This window comes from Stegostoma tigrinum, chromosome 9 (assembly GCF_030684315.1).
Source record: "Stegostoma tigrinum isolate sSteTig4 chromosome 9, sSteTig4.hap1, whole genome shotgun sequence".
Taxonomy (NCBI): domain Eukaryota; kingdom Metazoa; phylum Chordata; class Chondrichthyes; order Orectolobiformes; family Stegostomatidae; genus Stegostoma; species Stegostoma tigrinum.
The window spans coordinates 67,803,326-67,822,893 of NC_081362.1; the positions used below are offsets into that span (position 1 = coordinate 67,803,326).

The 19,568-nt window shown below is 39.5% G+C and overlaps 1 protein-coding gene across 2 annotated transcripts in view; it reads right to left on the reverse strand.

Annotated features, from left to right (window-relative positions):
• Nucleotides 1-19,568, reverse strand: part of thada (THADA armadillo repeat containing) — a 387,510-nt gene that overhangs the window by 344,684 nt on the left and 23,258 nt on the right. For both annotated transcript variants that reach the window (XM_048536483.2, XM_048536484.2), the window contains exons 10-13: nucleotides 15,212-15,912; nucleotides 9,265-9,419; nucleotides 7,469-7,624; nucleotides 7,240-7,368 (exon numbers count right to left, since the gene is read on the reverse strand). In XM_048536483.2, the coding sequence (XP_048392440.2) occupies nucleotides 7,240-7,368; nucleotides 7,469-7,624; nucleotides 9,265-9,419; nucleotides 15,212-15,912 (1,141 nt within the window). The remainder of the gene's footprint in view (nucleotides 1-7,239; nucleotides 7,369-7,468; nucleotides 7,625-9,264; nucleotides 9,420-15,211; nucleotides 15,913-19,568) is intronic.

The window sequence follows — 19,568 nt, forward strand, 5'->3', positions numbered from 1 at the left end:
CCCTCTGTCGTCCTTCAGTAAGCCAATTTCCGATCCAAACTGCTATATCTCCCACAATTCCATTCCTCCGCATTTTGTACAATAGCCTATGGTGGGGTACTTTATCAAACGCCTTGCTGAAATCCATATACACCACATCAACCGGTTTACTCTCATCTACTTGTTTGGTCACACTCTCTCTCTCACACACACACACACACACACACACACTCTCTCTCACACACTTTTAACAAGGAATTAAAATCTGTCACAAACTAAATTGAAAATGAAGTTTTCTATTGGATTTTACGAAGGCAAAGATGAACATAAGCTATTCAACTTAGCATTGTCAAATTTTTAAAAATGGTTTCTCTGACTTGATTTTATTCAGTCTTCGAGTTTTTCTTTTATAAAACCTCTACAATTAATGGAATAAAACAGACAGCAATATTGATCCAAAACTGGCTGAGTGACATGAAGTACAGTAGTTGTTCATGATTGTTTTTCAAAAATTGAAGACTTACGACTCCTGTACTTCCTCATACATATTAAATCATCTAGGCTCAGGTATAGACAGCATAATTTTAAAGTATATGAACATACAATATTTGGAAGTGTTGCGAACTGCCAGGTGGATGTAATATAAAATTTCAAAGGGACATGGGGAGGTTAGTGGATAGTACATGAAATTTCATACAGAGAAGTATGAAATAAAGGATACATTCTGAAGGGAGAGCAGGGACAGAGGGAGGGGACAAGTATTATGTGCACAAATCATTGAGACAGCAAGTAAATAAAAGGATACAGCATCCTCAGTTTTATCAATATTACATTACAGCACAAAAACATGGAAGTTTTGAAAGTTGGAAAATACACTAGCTGGGTATACAAACACTCTTTTGGTAGTACAGAACTTAAGTATTGGTGAGGAAGATATTTTGTTGAAGCTTTTTCACTTTTTTTCATCCGGGCAATCAAGAAGAAATAACAAACTAAAGTGAAAACACCTTTCATATTGGATGGGAAGATAGCACAGATTGATTGATAAGCGTATGCTGATGGTTGATGCATTGCCACAGAGAATACACCAATTAATGACAACTGACAGTTAACTGCTAAGCTTGTTTACATTTTAAATGCTGCTCCTATATAGCAACGATGCGAATGACGTTTGTCACTAACAGCTGCAGTCAAACCAAAAAGTCATTCTACCTATTACAGAAATGAGTAATGCTGCACCAGTTTCAGAACCAGTGAGATATTAGGTATATAGGTCATACATCTAAAAGATGATATGAAATAGCATATCCACTCAGTGGCTCACAACAAGCAAAGTACTTACCATACTGAGCGAGTCTGAAAATCTCAATGTCAAACATTTGGTGAAATTCCACAATTGGACAACTTTTGCTAGATAATAGTGTGCATAAAAAAATTACATACAATCAACAGCTCAGAAATGTAAAAAAGGAACTAGGTCAGACTTGCAACGAGTTTGAAAGAATTAAACAGAGCAACTTTGACGGATGGGTGACAGCATTAAAGACAGAAAAGACATATGAGGATCTTAATGATGCTATTCTGCTGGAGGAGTTTAAAAACTCACTTCCAGAAGTGATAAAAAACTCATGTTGAGGAACAGGGAATTAAAACAGTGAGAAGAGCTGCAAAGATGGCAGATGAATATGTGTAAGTGCATAAATTAAAATCTAGCTTCTGACAACAATTTCATTCTGTGAAGGACTGAAACTGGGAAAGAGGCAGCTTCAATGAAAAACAAAAAATAAACCACACTGAGAACAGTTTACCACAGTTGAAAAAAGAAACCCAAGACAGTGGAAAAGAGGTGAAAGACCTCAGGTGTTTTCACTGCAATAGGTGGGACATACAAAGTCACAGTCGAATTGTTGAAGAAAGGCACTGGGAAAAAGGATGTGGTAAAAGAGATTAAACCAGTGGGATTAGTTGAGGTAGTGAAGGAAATCCGAAGAGAAGTCGAGGAGCTGCAGGAGCGTGCATTGCCTGTCACGGGTTGGATAGTAAGATAGCACAAATCTTTTCAAAGACTTCACCTGTGAGGGTTTACTCAGGTAGAACTGTGGGAGTAGTTAAAGAAGTTAAAATATTGAGAGATACGGGAGCTGGTCAGTCTCTAATAGTAACAGATGAAAATATCTGCACTCCTTCTGAAATATTGCCCAAGACAGAATGATAATCTGTGGAATAAATGGTGGGAGAATTACAAAATAAGGTTACCTGTGTAAGATAAGGTTAGAAAGTCCAATTAAGGTTGGGGAAGTGATAGTGGCAGTTATGAAAAAAGTGGCTATTCCAGGAATACAGTTGGTTCTTGGAAGTGATGTCACTGGATCACAGGTGGGAGTGCTGCCCACTGTAGTGGAAAAGCCAAAAGAAAACCAGGGAACTGAGGAGTTAAAAGAAAAAGTCACTGGAATTTTTCTAAACTGGGTGGTGACAAGATCCCTCAGCCGTAAGTTAAAAGAAGAAAGGGAAACAAAAGAGAACGAAGGAGTTGAAGTTCAGTTAGCTGACACTCTGTTTCATGAGATGGTAAAACCTAAGCAGGTAGAGAATCCAGCAGAAATGTTTAGTTTGGAAAGATGAATGGAGTTACAACAAAAAGATGAGACGATAAAGGATTTATATAAAGCCTGCTCTGAAATGTATTCTAGAATGTTCTTGCCTTTAAAGTAAAATCTTAAGGTGGAAATGGAGACCGCAGCAGGTTACCGAAGATGAGAAATGGGCGGACATTCACCAGATTGTGTTGCCGATAGAATACAAACAGGGAGGTGGATAATGGGAACTGCAGATGCTGGAGAATCCAAGATAATAAAATGTGAAGCTGGATGAACACAGCAGGCCAAGCAGCATCTCAGGAGCACTAAAGCTGACGTTTCGGGCCTAGACCCTTCATCAGAGAGGGGGATGGGGTGAGGGTTCTGGAATAAATAGGGAGAGAGGGGGAGGTGGACCGAAGATGGAGAGAAAAGAAGATAGGTAGAGAGGAGAGTATAGGTGGGGAGGTAGGGAGGGGATAGGTCAGTCCAGGGAAGACGGACAGGTCAAGGAGGTGGGATGAGGTTAGTAGGTAGGAATGATGGAGGTGCGGCTTGGGGTGGGAGGAAGGGATGGGTGAGAGGAAGAACAGGTTAAGGAGGCGGAGGCAGAAACAGGCTGGGCTGGTTTTGGGATGCAGTGGGGGAAGGGGAGATTTTGAAGCTGGTGAAGTCCACATTGATACCATTGGGCTGCAGGGTTCCCAAGCGGAATATGAGTTGCTGTTCCTGCAACCTTCGGGTGGCATCATTGTGGCACTGCAGGAGGCCCATGATGGACATGTCATCTAAAGAATGGGAGGGGAGTGGAAATGGTTCGCGACTGGGAGGTGCAGTTGTTTATTGCGAACCGAGCGGAGGTGTTCTGCAAAGCGGTCCCCAAGCCTCCAATTGGTTTCCCCAATGTAGAGGAGGCCACACCGGGTACAATGGATACAGTATACCACATTGGCTGATGTGCAAATGAACCTCTGCTTAATATGGCAAGTCATCTTGGGGCCTGGGATAGGGGTGAGGGAGGTGGTGTGCGGGCAAGTGTAGCTACACAGGCCAATTGATTGTGTGGGTCCCCTCCTTAAAACCAAAAGGTGGGAACCTGTTTTTGCTAACCACAATGCATGTGTCTACCAGGTTTCTGGAGGCAATTCCATTATGGAATGTCAAGGCAAAAAAAATTGTGAGCAAGTTACTTGTTTTCTTTATTTATTATGGATTATCTGGGGAAATTCAGTCAGATCAAGGGTCCAATTTTACTGCCAAATTAGTCAAGGTCTCTTGGATAGTTTAGGCATCAAGCACTTTAAATCAGGTGCATACCATCCTGAATCCCAGGGAACATTGGGAAGGTGGCATCAGACCCTAAAGACCTGGCTTATTGCCAGGATTATTCAAATGATTGGGATAAAGGTATCCCATTTATATTATTTGCTTTGAGAGATGCCCTAAATGAATCAACACAATTTACTCAATTTGAGTTAAAAATCAGACATGAAGTAGTGGGCATTTAAAATTAATTAAAGAAAAGTTGATAGGTCCGGAGTCAGAGATCTCACAGTTGGACTATGTATCTGACATTAGAGAAATATTAAAAAAAAGTAGGTGAATTAACTAGACAACATGAAGTGGTACAGCGCAACTAACGAAGCAAGAAGCAGATGAGAAATCTAAAATACATATGCTTGCCCATTGGGAGAAAGTATTAGTGCTGTTACCAGTGGTAGAAGATCTCCTCAAAGCAAGGCTTAGAGGTCCTTATTAGATTGAGAAGTCTAGTGAATAATCTGGTAGAGAGGCCAGATAGGGAAAAAAAATTATCAGGTATGTTTTGTGAACACCCTGAAATGTTACTATGACAGGGAAAGAGAACCATAGAAGCAGGTATTAGTTACTTAGAATAAAGGAACCAAATCCAGATGATTTGCATTTTGATGTGCCTCAGAATAATTTAAATAACGAGGAAATCCTTAACGAATGGGATAGGGTAGTCAACAATCTGTCTCTGGAACAGAGAACTGAATTGAAAGACTTGTTCCAGTGTTACCAGGACTTCTGTAGAAATAGAATGGGAAGGCCTAACACCATAGTACATGAGGTTGATGTAGGGGATGCTGTTCCAATAAAACACTTCTACAGACTAAATCCTCTCAAAGCAGCACAAGTTCAGAAGGAAGTAGAAACAATGTTCCAACAGGACATCATAGGACCGAGTCAAAGTGAGTGGAGTTCACCAATCATGCTGGTTCCCAAACGTGATGGTATTGAACGATTCTGCATAGGTTATTGGAAGGTCAATGTCACAAACAAATCTGACTCATACTCAATTTCAAGGCTAAAGAACTGCTTGGAAAAAGTGGAATAAACCACTTATATCACAAAATTGGACTTATTTCACAGTTACTGGCAAGTACCTTTTGTCGGAGAGATCAAAAAAAGTTTCTGCTTTTGTAACCAAACACACCAGCCACTTTTCAAAGGTTTATGAACAGAGTTGTTGCAGGATTAACTAATTGTGCTGTCTTTGTAAATAACTTAGTGATCTTTAGCCATTCATGGAAAGATCACATGCAGCATTTGGGAGATCTCTTTTGAGAGGCTACAGAAGGCAAAGTTGGTCATAAACTTTGCAAAAACAGAATTTGCGAAGACAGAAATGACATTCTTAGGGCACAACATCCGATATGGATGGATGACACTGAGGAACATGAAGACGAAGGCCACTGAGGAATTTCCTAGTCCATTCTCGAAGAAGGAAGTGTTACGATTTTTAGGATTGAGCAGATTCTGCAGGAAATTTGTAGCAAACTTTAGTAGCGTGGTAGCACCGCTGACAGATTTGTTTAAATTGTTTAAAAAAAAGGAATTTCGGTGGACATTTCGGGGCCATTATCTGTACAGCCTCCAATGAAATGATATCTTGTCCCGAATAAGGGGACCAAAGCTGCTCACAGTTCGTCAGCTCCTTATACTTTTGCAGTTAAGATTTGCCTACTCTTGTCTTCCAAGCTTCTTGAAATGACAGCCAATATTCTATTAACCTTCCAGATTACCTGCTGCACCTGTGTGCTAGCTTTCTGTATTTCAAGCACAAGTACTCCCAAGTCCCTTTCTGTTGCAAGTTTCTGCATTTTTTTCACCTTATAAATAATAATGTTTCTTGTTCTCCCTTCCAAACTGAACAACTTTACATTTGTAGATAACCAAGTGTGGGGCTGGATGAACACAGCAGGCCAAGCAGCATCTTAGGAGTACAAAAACTGACATTTCGGGCCTAGACCCTTCATCAGAAAACGGGGATGGGGAGGGGATTCTGAAATAAATAGGGAGAAAGGGGGAGGCAGACTGAAGATGGATAGTGGCAGTGGGAGAGAGATCCCGAGGTTGGTCCAGAGGGAGGAGGCTAACTTCTTCAGGTTAGGCATCCTGGAAGAGGCTTCGCAGTGAGGTTAAAATTGTGATCAGAGATAATGGATTCTTCAACATCTGCAGTTCCCAAGATAACAAAGTGTGGGGCTGGATGAACACAGCAGGCCAAGCAGCATCTTAGGAGCATAAAAGCTGACGTTTCGGGCCTAGACTCTTCATCAGAAAAGGGGGATGGAGAGGGGATTCTGAAATAAATAGGGAGAGAGGGGTAGGCGGACTGAAGATGGATAGTTGCAGTGGGAGAGAGATCCCCTGAGGTTGGTCCGGAGGGAAGAGGCCTAACCTGAAGAAGTTGCCCTCCGGACCAACCTCAGGGGATCTCTCTCCCACTGCAACTATCCATCTTCAGTCCGCCTACCCCTCTCTCCCTATTTATTTCAGAATCCCCTCTCCATCCCCCTTTTCTGATGTAGGGTCTAGGCCCGAAATGTCAGCTTTTGTGCTCCTGAGATGCTGCTTGGCCTGCTGCGTTCATCCAGCCCCACACTTTGTTATTTTGGATTCTCCAGCATCTGCAGTTCCCATTATCTCTGATCACAACTTTACATTTGTAGTCTATTTACGTAACCTATCAAAATCTTTTTATAAACTACTTACATCTCTCCCACAACTTGTGTCTCTACCTATTTTTGTGTTATCTGCAAATTTACCTACAGTAATTTGCTTCCTTCCTCCAAGACATTAATACATATTGTTAACAGTTGACTTAACCTTTTGTGAAGTACCTTGTTGAATGCCTTCTGGAAATCTATATTCAACACATCTATTGGTTCCCCTCTATCCACTCTGTTTGAGAGTTCCTCAAGAAACTCAAATAAATTTGTCACATATAATTTCCTTTTCACAAAACCATGCCAACCTCTGCTTGATTATATTCTAATTTTCCAAACGTTCTATTACTTCCTTAATAATTGATTTCAACATTTTTCCAAAAACAGATAACAGGTTAATTGACCTACAATTACGTGCTCTCTGCTGCCGTCTCTTTTTGAACAGAGGTGTCACATTGGCAGTTTCCTAATTCTCTGGTACTCTTCCAGAGTCCAAAGATTTTTGGGAAAATACCTAGTCTTGGAAAAATAAATCCTGGTGACAGTAGGTGAATCCCTCAGCAAGCTAAAATAGAAAAGATAGGCCAAACGGTCCCCTGTTGTACTTTTTGCACGTATGGAGTACATCGCTTTCACCCCATCTTTATTATACACAAAACTAGTTATTTAATTATATACACCTCTGAAATTGAATCATTATTTTGAACCTTGTATTGTTGAAGCTGATGTTCTGCATGCTGAGACTTTGTGTTTTCTTCACACAGGGTATTCTTCTGCTTAACAGTCTGAGTTTGCTTATGAAGCACTTGGGAACTGTCCCGTAGTCTGGAAAAAAGCTGTGTAAAAATTTTAAAAAGATACAGGCAAAATCAAAAGCACTGTAAATACAATTATGCTATAAATAATAAGCAAATCAGTTCAAAAATATTGACCCACCTTTTTCATTAACCATACAATCTGCTGCCTCATTGCAGGAGACTGACTGTTCATGTTATATGGAAGAAAATACTTGATTAAAGCTATTTCTTGTTGTGATAGAGTTTCTGTACTACAGCGTGTCTCACATAGCAAACCCAAAGCATCTAAACGGACCTGCAATAAAGATATAGTTTTTTTTAAAAAGCTTTTTGCAATGTTTATTTTTTACATTTTTCCCTTTTCCTGAAAACACTGTACCATCTACACCTATGTGACCACTCCTCAGGAAAGATTCACAGTTGTCAATCGTCCTGGTCCACACCAGCACCTCATGCTCGTACTGCAATATCAAAAACCTTAATTAAGAACAGTAATGAGAGCCCAGTGGCAATCATTCCTACTCTCCTCAAAACAAGCATTTCTTCAAATAAACAGCTGTCCTGGCAATGTACATACTCTTCAATGTTCAATTTTGAGCCTGATACAATTTACACATTTCCACAGTACAAACCTTGTTATTCTACCTGTAACCGAAGAAAGGGAACTCTTCCCAATTGATAACCTTTATCAAGTACAAAGGCGAACCTCTGTTTCCAACGATGTTACATATGAATTGTGACAATTTAAATAATACATCGCACACCCAGCTTTAAGAATAGTTTGAAGCTGGCTGGTTCAGAAACTGAAGTGCCATTAATCAAAACAGAGAAAAATATTTTAAAATATTCCATAAATAAATACACATTCATTTTACAAAAAACAACATTAAGTTCTAATTATTAATCTCATCATCGTAAACCGTGTTCAATTTTGGTCAGTCAAGTACCCAATATGCACAGAAAATTATTAGGTTTTAAAGTTTCCAAACGAATGAGCTATCAGCACCTATGGAGCTGCTATCTGCCTAATAAACAGTGCACATCCTCTCCTCAAAGTAAGAGGCCTAATACTTGGCCAAAGAATTTAGGTGAAAGCAAGCAATTGCCAATGCTTAGAGATCCCAAACATTCTTTGGCCTCATTTATGTGCTGAAATTTAACCTAGTGACACTGCCCAATTTCCCAACACAGAGTACTAACAAAATGCAATGAGGTTCAAGGATACTTGAAGCCGGGTTGGTGAATTGAAAATTGTTTGAGCACAATTTTGTATGATGTAAACCAAACTTTCAATAGCATTTTTCAATCACTTGAGAAAGATCGAAAAGACCAAAACGTGTTGTCAATTCCTGCCTTCACAATAAAATCGTCATACACCCAGGACCTCTACTCATATCCTCTGCTTAACACATTCAATATCGCTTCGTAAACAGTAGAGTCAAAGTACAATACTTCAGGATACATACCATATTTTGGCAGGGATCAGCCTATTGCTCATTGCTCAAAATGAATAGAATAGATACTCAAAACCTATTTAATCATTTTCCCAAACAAATGCATAACTTTATAGAATTCAACTGATCAGTTACAGGGGTGGGACTCCAACTTAACCACAATGCTCCTCACTTGAAACTTGAAATATTCAAGTAGCATCCTAAGGCCTCACACACTGCACTCAGCTGGTGATGGCATGAAGATTAGTAGAATCAACAATGTTATGCTTCGTTCATCTTTTGGGAGCAAAAGGAAACAACTTATTAGTCCTGATCAGTCGCAGTTCCTAGCACTACTTTCCTAGACTATTTTGTATTCATGAACTTCAGCAGCATTAAAGTGAAGGTCTACTATAAATTCAGAATCACCTGCAAAGAGCAACAGTTTAACCTAAGATCACAGATGACAATTTAAGAGCTTATTCAATATTGCTGTACTTACCTGTTCATGTTTATGAACTAAAGCCTGTTTTATCAGGCTAATGGGTATCAGTTGGTCCCATGAAGATTCCTCAGCAGTGCTCCACAGTCCTTGAGCTCTAGCTGCTCTCAAGCAAGTCATGAGTGCTCCAAGAGCACCTCGATTGTTGAAAGGACCTAATTCAAGCAAAACAGATTTAACAGAAAGATTTAACAAGCAACCTAACATTGAAGTTTCCAAATCACTCATCAGCACACTCAAGCAACTCAATAAAAGCAAATTCTCGTGCCAGCAGTTTACAGTCAGCAAAATAAACAAACAAATCATATGCATTTCATACTGGAAAGAGAAATAAGCTATACTGATACCATCGTACCCAAGATGCCAAATGGATCTATCATTCAGGATGAAAACATAAGTAATATTTAAATGATCATTAAACATTGATTTACATGATGCAACAAACTTAGAGAATAAAAATTGTTTTAAATTTATATTCCAGTGTGTCCTAAAGAGTGCGAGACAAAAAGATTTGAAATCTCTCTTTTCCATAATTTTAAAAAGTGCACTTTTAAGAGACACAATACAATTCAAAAATATAAGCATCAGTAACAATATAACAGCCATCCAAGCAGACTAAATGCTTGAACAAGTTTGTTACCGTGAATTAACATCCAACTTTCAGCATACGCATTTTAAAACAGTGAAGTGACAGTTCTGTGCTGCCTTGTTAAACAGAGTGATTAATCAGTTACCTTTAGCCTATCATGACTCTGGTCCTATTAATTATTTAATATTCTGTGCTTTCCATTTCTATTTAAAACGACTCAATTGTGCAGAATTTTCCAACTGGAATCTTGACACTCACATTAATTTCGTATTTTTGAGGGAAGGTACTCTAACATTCTACCTTCACACCTCCGGAAGGTGGGAAATTTGTAGGCAAGACTAAGAAAAGTTCAGCTATTTTTCTTTACGTGACACCCAACGACAGCACAAAAAGGTACAAGCTGCAAAATGAGGAATGGTACTAATATTATAACTCCCAATTATGAAGCATTTTTCATAAAGAATATTTCTGTATTAATTTCTTTTACTCATTTCCTGATGTACACTAGCAAGAAACATGCAATCACAAAATGGGGGAAAAAGTTCCACACCAAGGTTCCTTATCATCAATTGCAACCACAAAGTAACTGTCTAAGTAAGTGCAAAGGCCTTTCATGCTCTACACATCTGCAATAAACCAGGTCTAATCATCTTCTCAAAAGTTATGATTTTAACAATGAAGAAAAAAAATCCACTGCACTACATTAAAAATCTTCAAGTTAAATATTACAACTCCATATCAAATGCAATACTACATACAAACACATGTATTATGTGCAGAAGTAAATCCTTCAAACCTGCTCCACCATTCAGTAAGTCACAACTGATTTGCTTGCTCACCAAATCAATATTTCCATCTATCCCTCTAACTGCTGATCCCATCTAATAATATTCTTCCTAACACCACTGCATTCTAAAGTAGAAGTTCAAAGTCATACCAACCTCCAAGAAATTCTCATCTCTACCCTGAAAGATCAGCTCTAATGCTAAACAACACCTCCCACTTCTAGACTGACCCACAATAGGAAACATCCTTTGCATATCAACCTTGCCATGATGATTCAGAATCTCATACACTTCAAATCAAATCATCCCTTGTTATTCTGAACTCAAGCAAAAACAAGTCCATCTTTCCTAAGACAACCTGCTCATTCCAGGTATCAATCTAGTAAACTTCCAACGATCTGCCGCCTCCACATTTATATCCATCCTTAAATGAGAACAAAACTGCACACAAGACATGGTCCCACCAATGCCCTGTACGACTGAAGCATTAAATCTTTACTTTTGATTACTACAAAAGGAATTAACCTTCCTGATTCAGTACTGTGCCGACATACTAATCTTTCCTGACTGATCCACGAGAACACATAGACCCCTCTGCATGTCAGAATTCTGTCATTCTCTGAGTAATGCTTTGTTTTATTTAAACCTTCTGCCAAAGTGAACAGCTTCACATTATCCCGCATTATACACCATCTGCCAGAGATTTGCCTGTTAACTTAACCTATCTGTATTAATCTCCATCCTTATTAAATCATCTTCACAACACACTTTCCTGTCTATCGTTACATCATCTACAAATTCAACCTCCAAGTCTTCACCAAGTAACTGGTATAAATTATACAAAGTTGACAGCCAAACATAACTCTGCATGGCCCCAACTGTTACATCCTGCAAGTCTGAAAAGGATCCATTTATGCAAACTCTGGTTTGCTGGCTGGCTGGCTGGTAGAAAACAATCTTCTATACATGCTAGAATATTATCCTCTTTCCAATGGTCTCCCACTTTCCACAATAACCTTTGACAGAAATGTGAATTTCCAGAAGGAATTTAACCAGGGTAGTGCAAAGAAGTGCAAAGCACACATTACTCCTTCAAAGCATTGCAAAAAATTGGTCAAACAGGATTTTCCTTTCACAAATCATGCTGATTCTTTCCAGTTATTGAGTTTTTTTTCCCCCAAATAGCTTCCCCAAAACAGACACCAAGCTAACTAGCCTTCAGTTTCTAGTTTTCTGGCTCCCTTCTTGAATAAAGAGATTAAATTTGTTATTTGAGTCAAATGGAACTTTAAGGTTCTAACAAATTTTGGAAAATTAATGCTAACGCAATGACTTCATTAGCTGCCTCTTAAAACTTCAGGGGGAAACATTTCAGAGACTTAAAAACACCTCCAGTTCTGTTAATTTTCTCATCATTTCTTGCCTCGTTTCCCTAAATTCCTCCTTCTATAAGGTCAAGATTTCCAGGTATTGCTGGGACTTTTTATTGTATAATTTACGGTGAAGACAAAATATTTATTCATTACATCCACTATTTCTCTATGATCTACCATTAACAGCCATTCTCTCATTCAAGAGGGCAAATACTCACTTTATTTATTCTTTCTACTTAATGGAACCTTTTCTATTCATTTGTGGGATATGGCATCTTTGGCTGGCCAGCATTTCTTGCCATATGTTTTACATTTCTAGCTAGCTTGTTCTCATAGTTTAATTTATTAATGCTGATTAAACTTTTAATACTTCCTACTATTCTTTACATTATATTTAACCAGCTTTGGGCAATTACAGCTAATTTTATTTTACTGACAGCTTATGAATTGGCACTCTCAATAAACCATCAAAAATTGTATACCTGAAAAACAAGAAGTTTACTGTTTTATTGCAAACTCTGATTTCCAAGTAGTAAGTTGAGGGTGCAAGCAAGAAGGTTCTCTGCCTTAAATAAAACTTACCGACTAAGTTGCATTATTATTTAAGTAATTTATGTTGACATCAAAATATAACAGTGAAACGTATACACTCTGCACTATGATGTTTCTTTAACACTGATTATATGGGCAGCACAGAGGCACTGCTGCCTCACAGCGCCTGAGACACAGACTTGATTCCACCCTCTGGCAACTGCCGGTGTTGAGCTTACACATTCTCCCAGTGTCTGCATGGGTTTGTACCAGGTGCTCCTGTTTCTTCCCACAGTCCAAAGGTATGCAGGATAGACAGATTAGCCTAGCGAAATTGTCGATAGTGCCCAGGGATGTGCAGGCTAGGTGGATTAGCCATGGGAAATGCAGAGTTACAGAAACAGGGTGGGGGTGGGTCTCTTTGGAGAGTCAGTATGGATATGGTTGGCCAAATGGCCTGCTTCCACACTGCGGTCTATGAATTCTGCGATGCTTTTGCTGGCTTATAATCACAGTTTACTTTAGCTCATTCAATTTCAGAACAACACAGTTGCTCTTTTGCAAACTTAAAATACTTAGCTAAGACCAACTTCTCCCTTTCAAACTGGATATAAAGTTCAATCACATTATTCTCAATGCCACCTGCAGGTACCTTTATTCCTGTCGAATATGTGCTCCAAGAACCTCTGCTGAATGCATTTAATTAATTCCTCTTTTAAGTACTCAGTACCAATTTGATTTTTCCAGTTTAAACATATATTAAAATCACTTACAATTATTGCTTTTCTTCCATAACAAACATTTAATAGTCATTCTCACAAGTCACCTTACATTGGGAGCCTGTACATCATTCCCACAATGATTTTCTCCCTTGCTATTCCTCACCTCCACCCAATAGATTTCACAATTAGATCCGAACCAAGGCCGACTCTAGCTACTGCATCAATAACACCATTGACCATAAGTGCGACCTCCACCTTTACTTATCTTATTTTTCTAAAATGTCCTCAACATTCAGAACTTGTAATCTTTACAATCCCTTAGCCACATTTTCAGAATAGCTATTAAATCATATTCATTCACTTCCCACAAATTATCAATTCATTAGTTTTGCGATAAATGCTACACACTTTCATACAGAACTTTTAATTTTGCTTTTCAATTATATTTGTACCATCTAATTTGAATGCTAGTATAGTCTAAGATTCATTTGATGAGTCTTCCCACCATTCTCCAACCTTATTTTCTATATTTTGATGTTCTACCTTCACTCTATCTTTCAATTTGTTAATATAATCAAACTTGATCCCTCATTTGCTTTGTATAGTTTAAAATTCTCTCCAGTCTTCTATTAGTGAAGTTCGCAAGAACATCAATCCTAACACAGGGTTCAAATGTAGACTTTATCAAATGTACAGATTCCACTTTACCCACACATTCACTTCTCTAATTTTACTAATGTTATGCCAATTTGCACATGGCTCAAGTAGTAATCCAGAGATTATTGCCTTTGGAGGGTCGGCTTTTCGATTTAGCACCAAATTTCTCATATTCCCTTAACAAGCTTCTTTCTTTTCAACGTCTTCTCGTTGGAACCTATGTGGACCACGACCAATGCATCCTCCCCCATCTACTGCAAGCTGCCCCAGCCGACAGAAGATATCTTGCACCGTGACACTGAGTAGACAACACAGCTTGATGGACTCATGCTTTTGCTAGAGAAAAGCAGTGTCAATTCTTCTCAATGTACTGACCTTATTAACACTACATTTGAATGGCTGTCTGTACCATGGTATCATGCCAATTCGTGCATCCACTCCGCAACCCACTTTCTCATCCAAACAAGCTAAGTAAACTTCATACATATTGGACAATCATAGAGGCTTGAGAATCCTGCCCTCTGGTCACTTAACTGTCTGACATGGAGTCACACCAGCATGTCCCTGGCCACTAATTAAATCTGAAGACTCTGTACTAAGGGAAGTAGCCACCTTCGCAAACGAAGGGGCCACCCAACTTTCCACCCTCCCTAATGACCCATAGTGTCTGCAGCTTAGCCTCCAATTCTCTATTATCTTCTCCAGCCTTTCAATCCACTGATATATCTATTTTCTTCTAATTCTGGCCTCTTGATTTTCATCACCAAAACTGGCCACTAAGTCCTCAGCTGCTAAGACCTTACGCCCTTGAGTGCCCTCCTCAATCTTTCTATCTCTCTACACTCCTGTAAAGACAATCATTAAAACCCAACTCTTTGACCAAATCTTGAGTCACTTGCCCTCATATCACGATGTTAAAAATTAGTAATTGCATCAAAGGCCAACCGTAGTCTTGGCACTCCTAATGCAAGAGGCAGAACAAATAATATTCAACAATATTAAACGAGAAAATGTTAAGATGCATCTAACACAGATTGACAAGAGGGTTAGATTTTCTTAGTACAGTTAAAAAAATGTCAGTCCACAGACAAGAGTGGGTTATTCTCCCTTTCAATAAAGTAAATGTTCACACTTTGCACAACATAATAAATGAATTAAACAGGTGAGGGTTAAGACTTCTAAAATATATTTATAAATTGAAAATTTAAGAGTTAATATGCAAGACAATAGGTAAACTAATTATCTAAACAGAACTAGGTGTGATTGCTATTGTTCTTTTCTTCTACTCACCAATGTTGCTAGCTTTGTCAGAAGATTGAAGCTCTTTGATCATGTAGGTCAGGCTATCAGGATTGCATTTCAATAGTTTGGGAAGATAACTTTCAATAATATAAGTTGTTTGGCTGGGATTTTCCTCACACAGCTTCATAAGAAATGGAGATACCCAGATTTCATGCCATCGTTTATTCCAGTCATCAGATTGAGAAGAAGACATTAACTGATTTTTATGACTCTCAAACATTTTTTCCAATAAATTGGTTGCATACGTAGCTAGAGACTGTTCAAGATTCATTCCCAGAATTTGTTCAGGAATAGAGTTGTCCACAGTTAACATATGCTCAGTACCAAGATATTCCACTAAACAACCTAGTAAAACATATTTTCCTTTGATATGCCATTCCACACTCAACAAGTTTTGTGTCATATTTAAGAAGAAAGGATCTGTCAGTACACAAGAATCATCAATGGTCTTCTGGTGAATTTTTAAAATGTTATTAAATATTGTTTTAGTCTGATGTCTCACACCATCCAAAGGATGTTCCCAATGTGTCCATATGTATTCAAGCAGCTTCTGAATGGCTTCAGAGTTTCCATTCAGAGAATTTTTCAGATACCAAGAGCACGTATCCACATGGAGTGCATCCAGTGCAGAAGTGGTCCAAAGACTCAGATTTCTGGAAATTGACATTGTCATACTGGATTCCTTTAAGCTAAAACAAGAGCAAAACAAGACTTTTTAAAAAGGGTATAAAATTTACTTACTACACCTAACTGATCCTTAAAAATCTCTCAATCCAAAAGAAAGCAAACAAGGACTCTTCTCTGATCACAAGAATGCTGTAGTGCAGATTTATGGGAGTGGTGCAGCACTGACACTCGGTGACCCTCTCAGCAAAAATCCCAACAGCATCACTTTTGACTCCAACAGTTATAAAATAGGTATATGGTACTGAAGTGATCTGTAGCTATTTTGAAGAATATGCCTGAACAGAGTTCCTTTGCATTCAGTTTTGCTCTTGCATTTTAATCCTTTCTCCTTCAATCTAGGCAAAATTTGCTAGTGGATGGAGATAAGCCTTTTGTGTTTAAGCATTTAGACTTTATTTTTGGAGAGACAGCAAGCTAATGTTGTGTGTCTGGATGTCTCTCGGACCCCATTCCCACTTACTGCTCAGGACTGATCCCTTCTTGTCCCCTAGCACCTAGCTCTCAGACGCCATCGTTTTCTGTTCCCAATGTCACTCTTCCAACCCCAGCTCTTGCCATGTTTTCACCATTCCTCCTGATCTTGCCCTCTCGGAGGACGAACGTACTATCCTCGACAAAGGACTCAGCTTTATACCCTTTCGCCCCCACCTTCATGAATTGCAGGCTTGCCGTGACATGGAAGTTTTTTTCCGTCACCTCCATCTTGGTGCTCACTCCTTCAGGCAGGAGTTCTCTCCCTCTTAATCCACTGATCCCTTCACCCACCTTCAGTATTTACTCTCCACTTGGAGCCCTTCCTCTGCTCTCTTAACTGCCCACAATCTCTTCACTGTCACACTGGCAGTTTTCATCGGCTGTGTCAGCTTTTCTGCGCCTCTCACCCACTGTAACCTGTCCCCTTGTGAACTTATCGCACTTCATTCTCTCAGATTCAACCGTGACGTTGTTATAAAGACCACCTACAAAAAGGTAGTGCTATTCTAGTCTGGCACTCTGATCTTTACCTAGCAGAGGCTCAACGCCAACTCTAGGACACTTCTTCCTAACTCCTCCAGACCATGACCCCACATCTGAATATCAAGCCATTGTTGCCAGGTCTGTTACTGATGTCATTTACCTACAGAGATCTTCCGCCCTGCATCCAACTTTATAGTCTCCCAAGCCCAAACAGCTCACTTCTACTTTTTCAAAATCCACAAAACAGACTGTCCCAGTAAGATCATTATATCAGCCTGTTCCTGCCCCAATGAGCTCTTTCATTCTACCCTGACTCTATCCTCTCTCCACTTCCAAACCCTGCCCACTTACACCCACCATTCCTCTGATACCTCCCAGCATATTGAAAATTTCCAGTTCCCTGGTCCTAACTGCTTCCTTTTCATTATGGATGTCCAATCCCTCTATACCTCTGTCCCTCACCAGAATGGTCTGAGCTCTCGGCTTCCTCCTTGACCAGAGACCTGAACAATCCCCATTCACCACCGCTCTCTTCCAAATGTTTGAATTTGCTCTCTCACAGAACAGTTTCTCCTTTAATTCATCTCATTTCTGCCAAGTCAAAGGAGTAGCTATGGGCACCCGCATGGGTTCCAGTTATACCTTCATCTTTCTTGGATGCATGGAACAATCCTTGTTCCAGTCCTACACCAGCTCCCTCCCAAAACCGTCTTTTCGGTACATCAATGACTGTTTTGATGCCACATGCTCCTGCCAAGGCCTTGAAAAATTTGTTCATTTTGCCTCCAATTTCTACCCCTCTGTAACTTTTACATCATCCATTTCCGATACTTCCTTTCCTTGACCTCAGCCTCCACATCAGAGAATAAATTAGCCATAGCCATCCATTACAAAGCCACTGACTCCCGTAACTACTTTCATTACATCTCTTCACACCCTACATCCCGCAAGGATTCCATCCCATTCTCCCAGTTCTTTCGCCTACATTGTAACTGATCGAATGATGCCACCTTCCAAAACAGTGCTGCTGACATGGCTTGCTTCCTCCATAACCACGGTTTCCCACAAACTGTGGTTGAAAGGGCCCTCAATTGCACAATCGGGTCTCCCTTTCCCTCATTTTCCAGCCCACTCTCCTCCACTTAGCTGAACTTGTTCTCTCGCTCAACAGTTTCTCCTCACATTCGAAAGATCAATCTCTGCCATTTTGAACTACTCCAGCAGAACACCACCACCAAACACATCTTTCCCGCAATCTCCTGTCTTGTTTTTCACAGGGATCATTCCCTCCAGGACATTCATCAATTAACACCACACCTCCCTTCCCAAGGCACCTTCCCATGTAAGTGGAGAAGATGCAATACCTGCTCCTTCACCTCCTCCCTGTTCACCATGCAAGTGCTTAAACAGTCTTTCCAGGTGAACATTTCACCTGTACCTCCCCCAATCTTGAGTACTGTATTCCCTGCACCACACTGGAGAAATCAAATGCAGACAATATGACCACTTTGCAGAACACCTCCAGTCTGTGTGCAAGCATGATCCCAACCTTCCTGCGGCTGGCCATTTTAATAGAGTGTTCGATTCGCATGCCCACTTGTCTGTCCTTGGCATGCTGCAGTGCTCCAGTGAATCACAGTGCAAACCGGGGGAAAAACATCTCCTCTTCAGATTAAGCAGATCACTACCTTCTGGACTTCATATGGAGTTCAACACCTTCAAATTGTGAACCAACTCCTATTCTTTCCCTTTCTTTTAGCTTTACCCGTTATATTCTCCGTCATCGTGTCCTCTCTCCCCTCCCCCACCCCAGAGGAACCGTTCTTTCAAGTCTGGCAGTTAGACGCATCTTTGTTCTGCTATTCTCACATTCTGACCACTTAATCTGAACTATCAACATCCTTTCTCCTCGAGCACGCCAACCAGCCCACCACCACCCACAATTGGAAACATTAGCTTGCTGTCTCTCCATGGATGCTGTCTGACCCATTGTGATTTCCAGCATGTGTTTTTTTCAGTACAGATTCTATCATTTGCTCCACGATTTTATTTTTGTTTCCCTAAAGCAACTTAACTCTATGATAGACACTCTCACATTCCTGAAATTTCAAGTTGAATTAACAAATTATTATGCAAGATAATTTAAGTAAATCTGAGTATTTATCGAATCAGGCAGAGTTCAAACGTATTTTCAATCGTTTAAACTTTGGTTAACATCAGTTAACTACATTACAATCAGCTCCAAGATGTCTAACAAGTAAAGCAAAGTTAATTGTAAAAGTCTGGTGTACATGCACATGCATTCACATTTTGCCTTAATAGCTGACAATAACTTACACAACTCATGGTGAGGATCATGTTATGTGTTTTCTTTTAAAACAAAATACTTTGAAAAATATGTGAAACTGAAAGTATTAATCCAAGAATGACTTATGAACAATTAGACTGAGGTACAAACCAATTTCTTCTCTTGTTTTGAATAGCAAGTAAACTTGAAAAATAACAGTAACCAATCATCTAAGTCAGAAATTGGTACCGAGATAAACTTGAATATCGAGACAAGTTGAGCCAGAGCTTGTGATTGAAATCTAAATCGATATCATAACTTGTTTTTTGATTTTTGATTGCAAGGCTGATTTTGAGTGACAATCTTGACAGATTTTTAACACTAGATTTTCACGACAGTTTCTGTTACATTGAA